The sequence below is a fragment of the Pan paniscus genome, chromosome 20 (genome assembly GCF_029289425.2).
Source record: "Pan paniscus chromosome 20, NHGRI_mPanPan1-v2.0_pri, whole genome shotgun sequence".
Lineage (NCBI taxonomy): Eukaryota > Metazoa > Chordata > Mammalia > Primates > Hominidae > Pan > Pan paniscus.
Window position 1 is genome coordinate 46,493,381 of NC_073269.2, and position 12,848 is coordinate 46,506,228.

General features: G+C 54.7%; 1 protein-coding gene across 18 annotated transcripts in view; it reads right to left on the reverse strand.

Annotated features, from left to right (window-relative positions):
- The window catches only part of AKT2 (AKT serine/threonine kinase 2), a 63,861-nt gene that overhangs the window by 3,795 nt on the left and 47,218 nt on the right, over positions 1–12,848 (reverse strand). For 16 of the 18 annotated variants that reach the window (XR_010110892.1, XR_010110890.1, XR_004667942.4 and 13 more), the window contains 9 exons: positions 8,346–8,499; positions 7,750–7,881; positions 5,844–5,909; positions 4,705–4,773; positions 3,768–3,890; positions 2,143–2,271; positions 1,776–1,990; positions 1,149–1,236; positions 940–1,042 (listed from right to left, as the gene is read on the reverse strand). Coding sequence is in view for 13 of the 18 variants with exons in the window: in XM_063600287.1 (XP_063456357.1) it covers positions 940–1,042; positions 1,149–1,236; positions 1,776–1,990; positions 2,143–2,271; positions 3,768–3,890; positions 4,705–4,773; positions 5,844–5,909; positions 7,750–7,881; positions 8,346–8,499 (1,079 nt within the window). In the remaining 5 variants the exon portion in view is untranslated. The remainder of the gene's footprint in view (positions 1–939; positions 1,043–1,148; positions 1,237–1,775; positions 1,991–2,142; positions 2,272–3,767; positions 3,891–4,704; positions 4,774–5,843; positions 5,910–7,749; positions 7,882–8,345; positions 8,500–12,848) is intronic. The other 2 variants (XM_034945880.3, XM_063600289.1) reach the window with 1 other exon arrangement.

A 12,848-nucleotide genomic window follows, 5' to 3' on the forward strand; every position in this document is an offset into this window, starting at 1 on the left:
GGACCCACTCCCCAAACCCGAGCCCCGGGCGGCCTCCCCTGGGAGTTTCCTGTGCCCTTGCCCATGCGCCCCACAGCTGGCAGGGCCTTCTGAGCCTCCCACCTTCTCTCTGGCCCACACACCACCATGCCAGAGTCCAGCCCAGAGCCCTGTCCTGGCCTGCCTCTCACACCCTCCCATCCATTCTCCACGGGCAGCCGGGGGGCTTTCTAAAGGCCTGCTTGAACCCTGTCCCTCTCTGTGTGAAACCCTTCCATGGCTGGCTCCCCCCATGCAAGCAGTCCCCACCCCTCCCAGTGGCCCCCAGACCCTTGCACTCCAGCCCCATGCCCTCTCTTCTCACCACCATCTCCCTGGCTGCTGCCTGTCCTTAGCTATGCCATGCTTCTCCCATTGCTGGCATCCCACACGTCATTCCTCCGGCCAGCTGACATGTTTGCTTCCTCCTCTAGGAAGCCCTCCCTAACTGCAGGCCAGGTCAGATATTTCCTCTGGGATTCCCCAGTCCCTGGCCTCCCACGCCCTAGCCCTGAGCACTCCAGGCCGCCCACCCTACCTGGGCTGGGAGCTTTCCAGGGCAGGGCCCAGGGCTAGCTCAATCAGTGCTGTGTCCCCAGCATAGCCCAGCCCTGGGCTGAGTTCAGAGTAAGAACCCAAACAGCTGTAAAGCAGTGAACCCAGCCAGGCTCAGGGACCGGGCTGCCTCCTGCCCTGAGACCCTCGACTGAGCTCCAGAACGTGCTGCAGTCGATGGCTCCTGGTGGCCTCACCAGGTCCAAAGAGGACCAACAGCAAAAGGACCTGAGAGCAGACCTTGGGGAAATCTCCCAGACATGAAGCGGGGCCTTCGAGGGCCCTCCCTGAGAAGTGAGTTAAGAGCAGACCCCAACCCTCCACCACTGGGGCAGGCATACCAGCACGGGGGCCCCAGGCACTCACAGCGGTCAGGGGGTGTGATTGTGATGGACTGGGCGGTAAATTCATCATCGAAGTACCTTGTGTCGACCTCGGACGTGACCTGAGGTTTGAAGGGTGGCAGGAGCTACGGAGGAGAGGAGCTCAGGCTCAGGGACCCTGAGGCCAGGAGGCCTCAACCAAGGTCACCACGAGTGGGCGAGGGTCCTGCTGGGGCAAGCAGTGGGGCTCACCTTCTTCTGGACCACGTCCTGCCAGTTGATGCTGAGGAAGAACCTGTGCTCCATGACCTCCTTGGCATCGCTGGGCCCCCCACCAAGCCTGTGCAGAGACGGCCGTCAGCACCTGCCTCCCGGAGCAGCTGGGTTCGGGCAGACGGGCTTTCGGCGTAGGCAGGCCCTGTATGGCCCTTAATGATTCTGTCTTGACCACAAACCACTTCACAGAGGAGGAAACCGAGGCTCAGGGAGGGAGCTCACGTGCCCAGAGTCAGAGCCAGGGAGTCAGCAACCCGGACCCACGTGTCCTCACTGCCTGGCCTTACCCTGAGTCCAGAAAGGGAGTTAGTAGGGCAGGCTCCGTTCCTATCCTGGCTCTGCCACATATGGTTTGGCGGCCCCAGCCAGGCCCAGAGGATGCCCTGTTCCTCAGTGTCCCCATAAAATAAGGCAGTGTCAAGGATGGGCCTGCCCTGGGGGGAGCACTCCCTAAGTGCCACTGTGGACATTTTCAGGGGCTGTGTGGGGACGACACACTGCGACCCTACAAGCGAGCGCCCTTGTGGACGCTGCCCCCTCCAGGCCGCAGGGACAGTGGCAGCAGCTGGCGCTGGGCTGGGCAGGGCCGACGCCAGCCCTCACCTCTGCTTGGGGTCCTTCTTAAGCAGCCCAGCAAGCAGGGACTTGGCCTCGGGGCTGAGCGTGCGCGGGAAGCGGATCTCTTCCATGAGGATGAGCTCGAAGAGGCGCTCGTGGTCCTGGTTGTAGAAGGGCAGGCGGCCGCACATCATCTCGTACATGACCACACCCAGCCCCCACCAGTCCACGGCCCGGCCATAGTCATTGTCCTCCAGCACCTGAGGATGGAGGAGAAATGAGGGCTGGGCCCGTGGCCCTGAGGCTGGCATCACAGTCCTGCCCTCAGGGCATCTGGGCTGGAAACACACAGGTCTGGGGGATCCCCCTACCCTTGGCCTCACACGTTCCTACCCCCGCCAACCCCAGACACCTCAGGCGCCAGGTACTCCGGGGTCCCACAGAAGGTTTTCATGGTGGCCCCGTCACTGATGCCCTCTTTGCAGAGGCCAAAGTCAGTGATCTTGATGTGGCCATCTTTGTCCAGCATGAGGTTTTCCAGCTGTTGGAAAAGTCAACGGATCTCAGGCGCATGCTCCCAAGGCTTCCTGCCACCCCAGCCTTTCCTTCCAGGGAAAGATGCCCGGGGCTCCTGGACATCAACCCTCCCATGCCAGGCTGGGCCCAGCACACACAGCCTCACCCTCTGAGGCTCAGAGGGAGGCCAGATACAACCCTCCCCACCCCCTGGCCCACCCCCAGGGTACCTGGGAACAGCTGGGCAGGGAGAGCCGAGAGCCAGGCCCTGTCCACCCACCGTCCCCATTGTGAACTGCGGTTCTTAAGTTCGAACGTGGGGGCACTAGCTTTCTTCTATTCCTTTTTTCTAGACTTTTTGTCCTTTAATTATGAAATATGCAGCCAGGCAAAGTGGCTCACACCTGTAATCCCAGCAATTTGGGGGACTTAGGTGGCAGGATTGCTTGAACCCACGAGTTTGAGACCAGCCTGGGCAACACAGCGAGACCCCATCTCCATATTTCTTAATATGAAAAAAAAAATTGGCCAGGCATGGTGGCACACACCTATAGTCCCAGCTACTTGCGAGGCTGAGGTGGCATCTCCCCCTGGAAGGCCCTGTGTGCCCCTCCCGGTTACTGACCATCCCCCACAAGAATTAACCTCTACTTCCCATCTGTACCACTGCACACAGACACACCTGTGAACTGTGGACTCACCTCCTCTGTGCAGCTTTCCCTCGACATTAGCCTATGAGACGCGTCCACACTGTCGTGTGTAGCTGTAGCTCATTCCTAACTGCTGTGTGGCGCCCCACTGTGAGAACACTCCACAGTGGATCTGACTGTTCCTCTCACAGTGGATACTTGGGTTGTTCCAGTTGGGGCTAGAGTGAGTCCTGCTGCTGAGTGAGGGGGACACTTTCTAAGGTGAGTGTGTGTCCCCACTTCTCCTGTGCACACAGCTAGGGCAGATGGCTGGTGCTCAGCTTTGGTGGACACTGCCAAACTATCTTCTAAACGTGGCCGGGCGCGGGGGCTCATGCCTGTAATCCAAGCACTTTGGGAGGCTGAGGTGGGTGGATCACGAGGTCAGGAGTTTGAGACCAGCCTGGCCAATATGATGAAACCCTGTCTCTACTAAAAATACAAAAATTAGCTGGGCATGGTGGCGGGCACCTGTAATCCCAACTACTTGGGAGGCTGAGGCAGGACAATCGCTTGAACCCGGGAGGCAGAGGTTGCAGCGAGCTGAGATCACACCACTGCACTCAACAGAGTAAGACTCCTCAAAAATAAATAAATAAATAAATAAAAATAAAGTAGGTATTGTGCCAGTTCACACTCCACTAGCGGCCTAGGAGTGCTCATGGGAGGCTTGGAAAGGTCCCTACTTGGGGCAGCTTGCTACAGAACCACCACCCTGGACCTTGGTGGGGAGCCTGGCGAATGAGGGCAGAAGCTCAGCCCAACCTCCCCAGTGTGAGTCCCATGTGGTGTGCATGCCACAGGTCAGCCTGGTGCACACCCTGCCACTAACCTTGATGTCGCGGTATACCACGTCCCGTGAGTGCAAGTACTCAAGAGCCGAGACAATCTCTGCACCATAAAACCGGGCCCGCTCCTCTGTGAAGACACGCTCCCGGGACAGGTGGAAGAACAGCTGCAGGAGGAAGGGGTGGGGAGAGGAGGTCAGGCCCCAGCCCACCCACCTGCCCTCACCTTCCCAACCCCCTGCCCCAGCGCAGTGATGTGGTGACACCTGTGTCATGAACCAGCAAGTGACAGCTAGAAGGACCAATCAAGGCAGAGTGCAGAAGCTCACAAGTGACACAGAGCTGGGGGGGAAGGGCGAGGGTCCGCCAGGAGGCACCCATGAGAGGGTATGGGAGAGACATCCGAGACAGGAGGGAGGATGGCATGGAGGCAAAAAGAAGCACACGTCATGACCAAGTAACAATAGGCCATGGGCAAGCCCAGATCGGACAGATGAGCAAACCACGCATCCCAATGCAGGTGTGCCAACCACTGCACAGAGAAGGCGCGAGGCAAGGAGTGGGTGACAAAAGTGAGGCGACTCTGTAAGGGGAAGCTGAGCGGCTGCGGGAATCCACTTCGGGAGGACATGGGAACGGAGGGCTGCTAGGTTTTAACCCTTGGGCGCTTTCTCTGGGGACTTTAAGACCATCCTTCCCAGTGCTATCGCCCCACAGCCCTCTCCACACCTCTCTGGACTGGTTTGGACCTGACCCACCCACTCACTAGCTGTGTAAACTTGGGCAAGCCACTTAACCTCTCTGAGCCTCAGTGACTGCCCCCCCAAAATGGAGACGAAGCCGCCTGCCTCAAGGGAGAGGGGCACAAGATGACATTGACATTTCCCTCCACCCTTCCACCTCACCCACAGCTCCTCTCCATCCCGCCCCACCCTAAAGAAGGAGGCCCCAGAGGGCAAAGTCAAGGCAGCTGCGGCTCACCTCACCCCCGTTGGCATACTCCATCACAAAGCACAGGCGGTCGTGGGTCTGGAAGGCGTACTTCAGCGCCTGGGGGATGAAGGCAGCAGGGTGGGAGGTGGGAGGGAGGAGGGCTCTGCTGAGCCATGCCAGGGCGGGGCCCTGGCCCTGCTTATTCTGCACACACACACCCTGCCCTGGCTGGGGCCCCCAGGAGTCAGCCAGATGGGGTTCACATACCGGCTGCACCTTTTGGGGCATTAAGTGAAGGCATGGCTCTGTGGTAGGAAAGGGTTACATGCTGAACCATCTTGTCCTCTGCCTCCATCAGGCACAGCCAGGGGAGAACTAGAACTGTTCTGAGCAACCAGGGCTCTTGTTTTTACAGTAAAATGTGTTCAACTTACACACACAAGTGATTCTGCTGTGGCTGGGAGTGGCAAAGGCTTGGGAGCCAACTTCAATGACAGGATGGACAGGCTGTCAGTCAACAAACAGTAGTTCTCCACTGCACTAAGGAGATCTACAGAGAGTTCCTCAGAGACTCCCACCAGGGGGTCCTTCAGCTCATGACAACTCAACTACTCTGTTTTCTGCACTGAGGTACCTCATAAGATTTTATTTGAAAAAGTACTGTGGCTTAATAGGATACCTGGACAGCAACTGAGATAAAGAAATGATACATAAGCCATCCTCAATCTAGTCCATTTAACTGGTGGCCACTGGCCTTGATGGAGACTGCAGCCCAAACAGGCATCTACTCAGTCCAGGCTGACAGACAACACAATGCTAACACATCTGCTTCTATGAGCATATCTGAAAACAAAAACAAAAAAAATAATGTTTCCACTTCAACCAGCTGGGCTAAGTGCTCCTAACTCATAGAGACAGCAGCCATCAAATAATGTGGTATCTTCAGTTAGTTCAAATGCTTACATGAAGCCACCATCTATGAAGAAGCTGTCACCCTCCCACTCCCCGAGCCTGCTCACCCCCACCACATGTCTTGGTTCGGATGACTTGGCAGGGCGCAGCAACACCTTGCCCTGCCTGCCTGGCCTACCCCAAGACTGTGCTTTGTAGCAGAAAATTTGGGCTCTCTCTCTGAGCTCTGTCCAAAGGCTGGCCTCACACTGTCTGGGAAGGGGAGGGCAACTCACAGTGAGGAACGGGTGCCTGGTGTTCTGGAGGACTCGGCTCTCGGTGACTGTGTGAGCGACTTCATCCTGCAGACAGACTGCGGGTGAGGGGCTGGTGGGCAACACCACGCCTGCCCACCCCGCCCCGACGAAGGTGAGCAAGGCCTTGTGAAATGCAATTCCATTCCCAGCCATAAATGCAGAAAATCACAGGAGTGAAAAGTGAAAGCCTGCAAACCCTCAGCAAATAGCAGACCCAGACGAGGATCATCAGTGGCTCTCAAAGCCACAGGTGAAAAGTCAGCAGGAATGTCACAATGTAAGGACCAGGCTGCTAGGGGCAAGATACCTGTGACGTCCCTGCAAGGGAGACAAACAGACATCACGAGAGCCCCAAGGTGCCACCACAGGCTGTGGGAAGTCCCACCTAGAAAGCGTTCTTGCCCAAAGAAGGAACCGGACCTAACAAAGCTCTAGACAGCAGAACAGTGCTTCTTGGTGTGGTCCCCACACAGCACCTCAGCACCGCCTGGGAACTGGCAGCAATGCAAGTTCCTGGGACCTACCCCCAGGCCCACTGAGTCAGAAACTCGGGGTGGGCCCAGCACTGTCTCACAAGCCCTTTGGGTGACTCTAATTCAGGTTCTAATTTGGTACCTGACTGTACAGCAGAACCACCAGGAGTGGTTCCAAAAATCTGGAGCCACCTGCAGCAACCTGAACACAGGCTCTCCCTGGGGCAAGTTTATCCCCAGGGGACACCTGAGAATGTCTGAAGTCTTTTTTTTTTTTAGCTGGGGGTCTGGCTCTGTCGCCCAGGCTGGAGTGCAGTGGTGTGAACGTGGGTCACTACAGCCTCAACCTCTGAGGCTCAATTGATCCTCCCACTTCAGCCTCCTGAGCAGCTGGGACTACAGGTGCACGCCACTATGCCCAGCTAATTTATTTTTATTTTTATAGAGACAGGGTCTTGCTTTGTTGCCCAGGCTGGTCTCGAACTCCTGGGCTCAAGCGATCCTCCCACCTCAGCCTTCTAAAGTGCTGGAATTACAGGCGTGAGCTGTGGCGGCGCCCAACCCCAAAGTCATTTTTGATTGTCACAACCTGGGGAGCTACTATTGGCTTTAGTGGGTAGAAGCCAGGGGTGCTGCTAAAACCCTACAATGCACAGGGCTGCCCTACAGCACAGAACCGTCTGTCCCAAAATGTTAACAGTGCTGAGGCTGAGGAAGGCTGCCTTAGGCCCAATCGTCACATCAGGAATGAACAGCTGATTTGGTTGGCTCTGATGGCAGCACCACATGATTATATTCTTTACAGTCTTCATCTGTCAGGACACATGTTCAAGTATGGATGAGTGAAGTGACGTGTTGTCTAGGACAGGCCTTAAAGTATTCCAGAACAAGAGGGACAGGCAGAGCTAAGGAAACAAGGCTGGCTAAACGCTGATAACTGGTTAAACTGGACAATGGCTACATGGGGGTCCGTAATATTTATTTTCTTTTTAAATTTTTGAATGTCTTTGGAATCTTCCACTACAAAAAATTGAAATAAGGGAAAAAGTAGAATTCCATTCCTGGCCCGGCCTCCACCTGGGATACCCTGAGCAAAGCCCGGGCCTCCCCAACAGCGACGTCCTCCCCAACAGGCCCCAGCCTCCCTTGACAGTACCTGCTGGGTGGGGCCCCGAGGCTCGCTCTCTCCACAGGCACCCCCAGCCCCTACCAGAGGGTGGAGGTGGGGACTCAGCAGCAAGGCCTGCTGCTCCTCTCTGGGCCTCAGGCTCCCCCTTTTCTGACTAGGGGGAATTTGTGGGGGAAATAAGCCCACAGCAGCAGAAAGCGCGGGTAAGCGTCCAGGCCTCAGGGTCAGGCTCCAGACCGCAGCCCCCACAGAGGCCCGCGAGCGCAATTCCCGGGGCACGCACCTTGGCAATGATGACTTCCTTCCGCAGGATCTTCATGGCGTAGTAGCGGCCAGTGGCCTTCTCCCGCACCAGGATGACTTTGCCAAAGGTTCCCTTGCCAAGGAGTTTGAGATAGTCGAAGTCATTCATGGTCTGCCAGGGACAGGGAGAGTGGGGGCAGTCAGCGCCTGGCTCATGGCCCGTGGGAGGAAATTTTAACAAAAGAAAGAGGAAAACCAAAAGACACTGTTGCCAAACGGCTTAGGCTGGAGCAGGAAGGGAGGCTCTGGGCAGCAACTGTGTGTTCTGAAGCGGCCTTCAGACCAGGCTCTGCAGGCACAGGGCCTTGGGAGGGCTGGGCTCTGACGTGGGGGTAGCCAGGTCTTCACCAACTCCCAGGACGAACCTGCAGTGGGTCCACCCAAGGTTGCTCCCTCCCCTACGGGCATGGAGCACACCCTAGGGCACCTGCCACCTGAAATCACCCCACCCTGCAGGGCAGCCTTGTCTCTCAGCTGAGCCCCCTGAACTGTGTTATGGAAACCAAGGAGAGCAGGCCAGCACTAGGGGTGGGGGCACCGCAGGCTGGCAGCCCCACCCCTGCTCCCAGCACTTACCACTTTAGCCCGTGCCTTGCTGACCGCCACTTCCATCTCCTCAGCCATAGAGGAGTCACTGGGGGAGCCACACTTGTAGTCCATGGGGTCCTCGCCTGGGGCCCGCTGCTTGAGGCTGTTGGCGACCATCTGGATGGCCCGCATCCATTCCTCCCTGTGCAGGGACACACATGAGTCCCAGGAGCCAGGAGTCCTGGGCCTCAGAGTCGAACAGCTGAGTGCCACCTCCCAGCCACCCCCAGCAACAGGCAAGCAAATGACCACGTAACCATGGGAATTTGGGCAAGATCTGTCAGAACCAGAGAGAGCTGAAGGGACCTGAGTGAAATTCCACGCCAGGCGCGGTGGCTCATGCCTATAATCCCAGCACTTTGGGAGGCTGAGGCGGATGGATCACAAGGTTAGGAGTTCGAGACCAGCCTGGCCAACAGGGTGAAACCCCGTCTCTACTAAAAATACAAAAATTAGTCAGGGGTGGCATTCGCCTATAATCCCAGCTACTCAGGAGGCTGAGGCAGAAGAATTGCTTGAACCCGGGAGGCGGAGGGTGCAGTGAGCAGAGATCGCACCACTGCACTCCAGCCTGGTGACAGAGCGAGACTCCGTCTCAAAAAAAAAAAAAAAGTGGAATACCAAGAGCGATCACCAATTTCCCTAAAGTGACCGGCCTGAGGGCCATTTGAAGCCAGGCAGCAGGGAAATGATCAAAAAGGAGTGACCCTCTCTTTTCACAGCCCCTTGAAAATGAGCCACCACCCTGAGCCTTGAATGAGGGACAGACAGTGCTCCTGTGAATTCTTCGAAACAAATGACAAGCTCAAGTTTATAAGTTACCAATGTTTTGTAAAGTTAAACCAAGAGTAAGAAGCAGCATTCATTAGCCAAAGGAGCTGAAGACATTGCAAGGCAAGAGCTGGCCCGCAGGACTCCCTGGAGGGGACAGTCCACTGGGAGCAGGGAGTCTGCATGGCAGGGACAGAGGTCCTGGCAGCCCAGGGATGTAGAGGAGAGAAGCTGGTGGACAAGAAGTAGGTCCCAGCAGAAGGGAGCCTGGTTTAAGAACAGTTAACTAGAGGCTAAGCACTGTGGCTCACACCTGTAATCCCAGCATTTTGGGAGGCCGAGGTGGACCAAGTGCTTGAGCCGAAGCGTTCAAGACCAGCCTAGGCAACAAAGCAAGACCCATCTCTTAAAAAGTTTTTAAAAAACAAAAATAAAAAATAAAAACAGGCCAGGTGCAATGGCTCAAGCCTGTAATCCCAGCACTTTGGGAGGCCGAGGTGGAGGATCACTTGAGGTCAGGAGTTCAAGACCAGCCTGGCCAACATAGTAAAACCCAGTCTCTACTAAAAATACAAAAAATTAGCCGGGCGTGGTGACGGGCGCCTGTAATCCCAGCTACTTGGGAGGCTGAGGCAAGAGGATCATTTGAACCCGGGAGGCGGAGGTTGCAGTGAGCCAAGATCACGCCACTGCACTCCAGCCTGGACAACAGTGCGAGACTCCATCCCAAAATAATAATAAAATAATAATAATAATAATAATAATAATAAAATAAAGAACAATAAACTAGTTCTGTCACTCATGGTTTAGAACTTGCTGGGAGAGAACTGTCTTTGGGCTGGGCTCGGTGGCTCACACCTGCAATCCCGGCACTTTGGGAGACTGAGATGGGATGATGGCTTGCATCTGGGAGTTTGAGACCAGCCTAGGCAACATGGATACCCATTTTGTAGAGACCAAAGATAAAAAATTAGCCAGGTGTGGGGGCACATGCCTGTGGTCTCAGCTACTCAGGGGGCTAAGGTGGGAGAACTGCTTGAGCCCAGGAGGTGGAGGCTGCAGTGAGCCATGATCATACCACTGCAATCAGCAAAAAAAAAAAGAAAATAATTTTTTTTGGATACTTACAAACTGTTCTGCCTAATAAGTGAAAATGACCAGAGACCAAAATGAAAAATATATTAGGCTGAATTACACCAAATTGTCCACATCCCCCATTTTTGACCACACTGCAATTAGGTGTTTCAACCCAACGCATTTTGAACCCCCTGTGTATTTTGCTTGTATCTAGAAAATACCCATATGACCAACAAGAAAAATAAAATGTTCACTAAGAATAAGAAAATTCAGAGAGTGTAATCACACAACCTCTCAAATCCCAGTGATTTAAATAAGCCACAGGGAGTGCAGCCAGCCCTTCACAGCATTTTCCAGGATGGCCCCCGCCCCAGGGCAAGTGTCACTGCTCCTGTGTTCCTGAGGCACTGGGGCCCCTACCCAAGGTCACGCAGGGAACAAGTGTGGCTGGGACTGGGCTTCAAAATCCAAGCCGGGACACCCTGCTGGGCTGTATTCCTCCCCAGTCTCGTTTCCTGGTGTACCACGCGAAACTACTTCTATTCCCATCCATCCCACAACGCACCCTCTTCCACATTTTGACACTGCTGGAATGCAGATTAATCTCACAGTTGGGGTCTGTCTTGATTTAACTGGGCACGCCTTTTTCTTGGCACTAAATGAAACAGGGTGCCTCCCCAATGACAGCGCCTTCGATTTGATGAAATATCACAGCAGTGTTTAATACACAGGCTGTCGTGAGGTAGAATGCCTGTGAGGCATCTGTGCAATGAGACATTCCGCAGCTGGGGGAAAGATTGAGGCAGGTCTGTATGCTGACTTGGGATGATCTGAGACTTCTTAAGAGAAAAAGGAAGGTGCAGGGCTGGGCAAGGTAGCTCACTCATGTAATCCCTGCAATTTGGGAGGCAGAGGCTGGAGGACTGCTTGAGCCCAGGAATTCCAGACCAGCCTGGACAACATAAGAAGACCACGCCTTTATAAAAAAATTTCAAAATTAAGGAAGGTGAAGAACAGTATACAGTTCTGTGCTCCTAAGTTAGAAAATAATGAACTTCTGCAGACACATGCTCACATAGGCACAAACATCTCTAGAAGAGAAGTCATGATCCTGGAGCCCTGCCTGCCTCCAAGGGAGGGGAACTGGGAGTTGAAGGAAAGGAACAGCCTCTAATAACAAATGGGAAGCACTTGCTATCATCAACTATCCCTACTCCCACCCATTATGAAGGAGGAACTGGGGCACAGATTAAAAAAACAGATTCCAGAAAAACAGCAGTTGCTCCAGGCTCGGTAGCTGGAATCACAAAAGGCACGCTGCCCTCCCCACCCACTCAGAGACTGGAGTCCCCATAACCCATCTATGTCCACCCCACGGAGGCAGAGATTTCCACCTGCTTTGAACACAGTTCTGCCCCCAGAACTCATGGTGGATACTCAGTAGATACTTGGGTAATGAAAGAGTGAGGCAGCCAAAGTCCAAGTGGCCCCAGGGCCAGGGCGCAGCAGGGCCCAGTGCAGACCCGGGCAGAGCACGCACTGAGCCCTGGTGCACACCCAGGCAGAGCAGTGTTGGCTTCTGCACTCCCTGGCCCAACATCTCAAGCCAGTATTTCTCAACTTGCTTTAACCCATGCCCCCTTAGGAACAAATTACAGCCTAATTCCCAAACCCTACACTAATATTCCTGTTTCTCAAAAAAAAAAAAAAAAAAAAAAAGCGGGGGGCGGGGGCGGGGCAGGAGCCCATTCCATGACAGGCTTTTTTCTTTTTTGTTTCTTTTTGTTTTTGGAGACAGAGTCTCGCTTTGTTGCCAGGCTGGAGTGCAGTGGCTCCCAGGTTTAAGCGATTCTCCTGCCTCAGCCTCCAGAGTAGCTGGAACTACAGGCACCCGCCACCATGCCCAGCTAATTTTTGTATTTTTAGTAGAGACAGGGTTTCACCATGTTGGCCAGGATGGTCTCGATCTCTTGACCTCATGATCTGCCTGCCTCGGTCTCCCCAAGTGCTGGGATTACAGGTGTGAGCTGCTGTGCCCAGCCTTCCATGACATGCTTTATCAGACATAGTTGTCCTCTCACAAATTTTAAATTTTTTTAATGCTGACTCTGAGTAAATGATGGCGGATTGGGGAAAAAAAAATCACAGATCTCCTAAGAGATACAGTGAAGATATTAAAAAGGAAAATATGTCTCTCATATATAAAGATCTTGAAAGACTGTCACGTGAAGATGGCAGATTGCAGACTAAGATGTACAGCGTGGTATCATCTTTGTTTTCAAAGACAGGGGTGGAGAGAACACAGATGGTCCCTCTGTGGAGAGAACCCGAATACATGAAGGATGGCACTGCCACACCACCAGCCCAGAAGCAGCTCTGGGAGGCTACTCCGGATGGGAATCAGGAGCACAGGCCCTGGACCCACCCCAGCTGGGGCTCCAAGAGTGGCTCTGCCACCTGGACGAGCTCAGCCCTCCCAGCTCTCCCCTCCACCAGGGCCTGGGGCTAAGAGGTTGGTGGGCTGTGGGCGCAGAGCACCGCGCACAGGGCTGGGTGGAAGGGAGGGTGCCGAAGACACTCGCAGGGGCGGGCCTACCCCACCTACCTTGGCTCCCACTGCCCACCCTACAGAAAGCTCCAGAA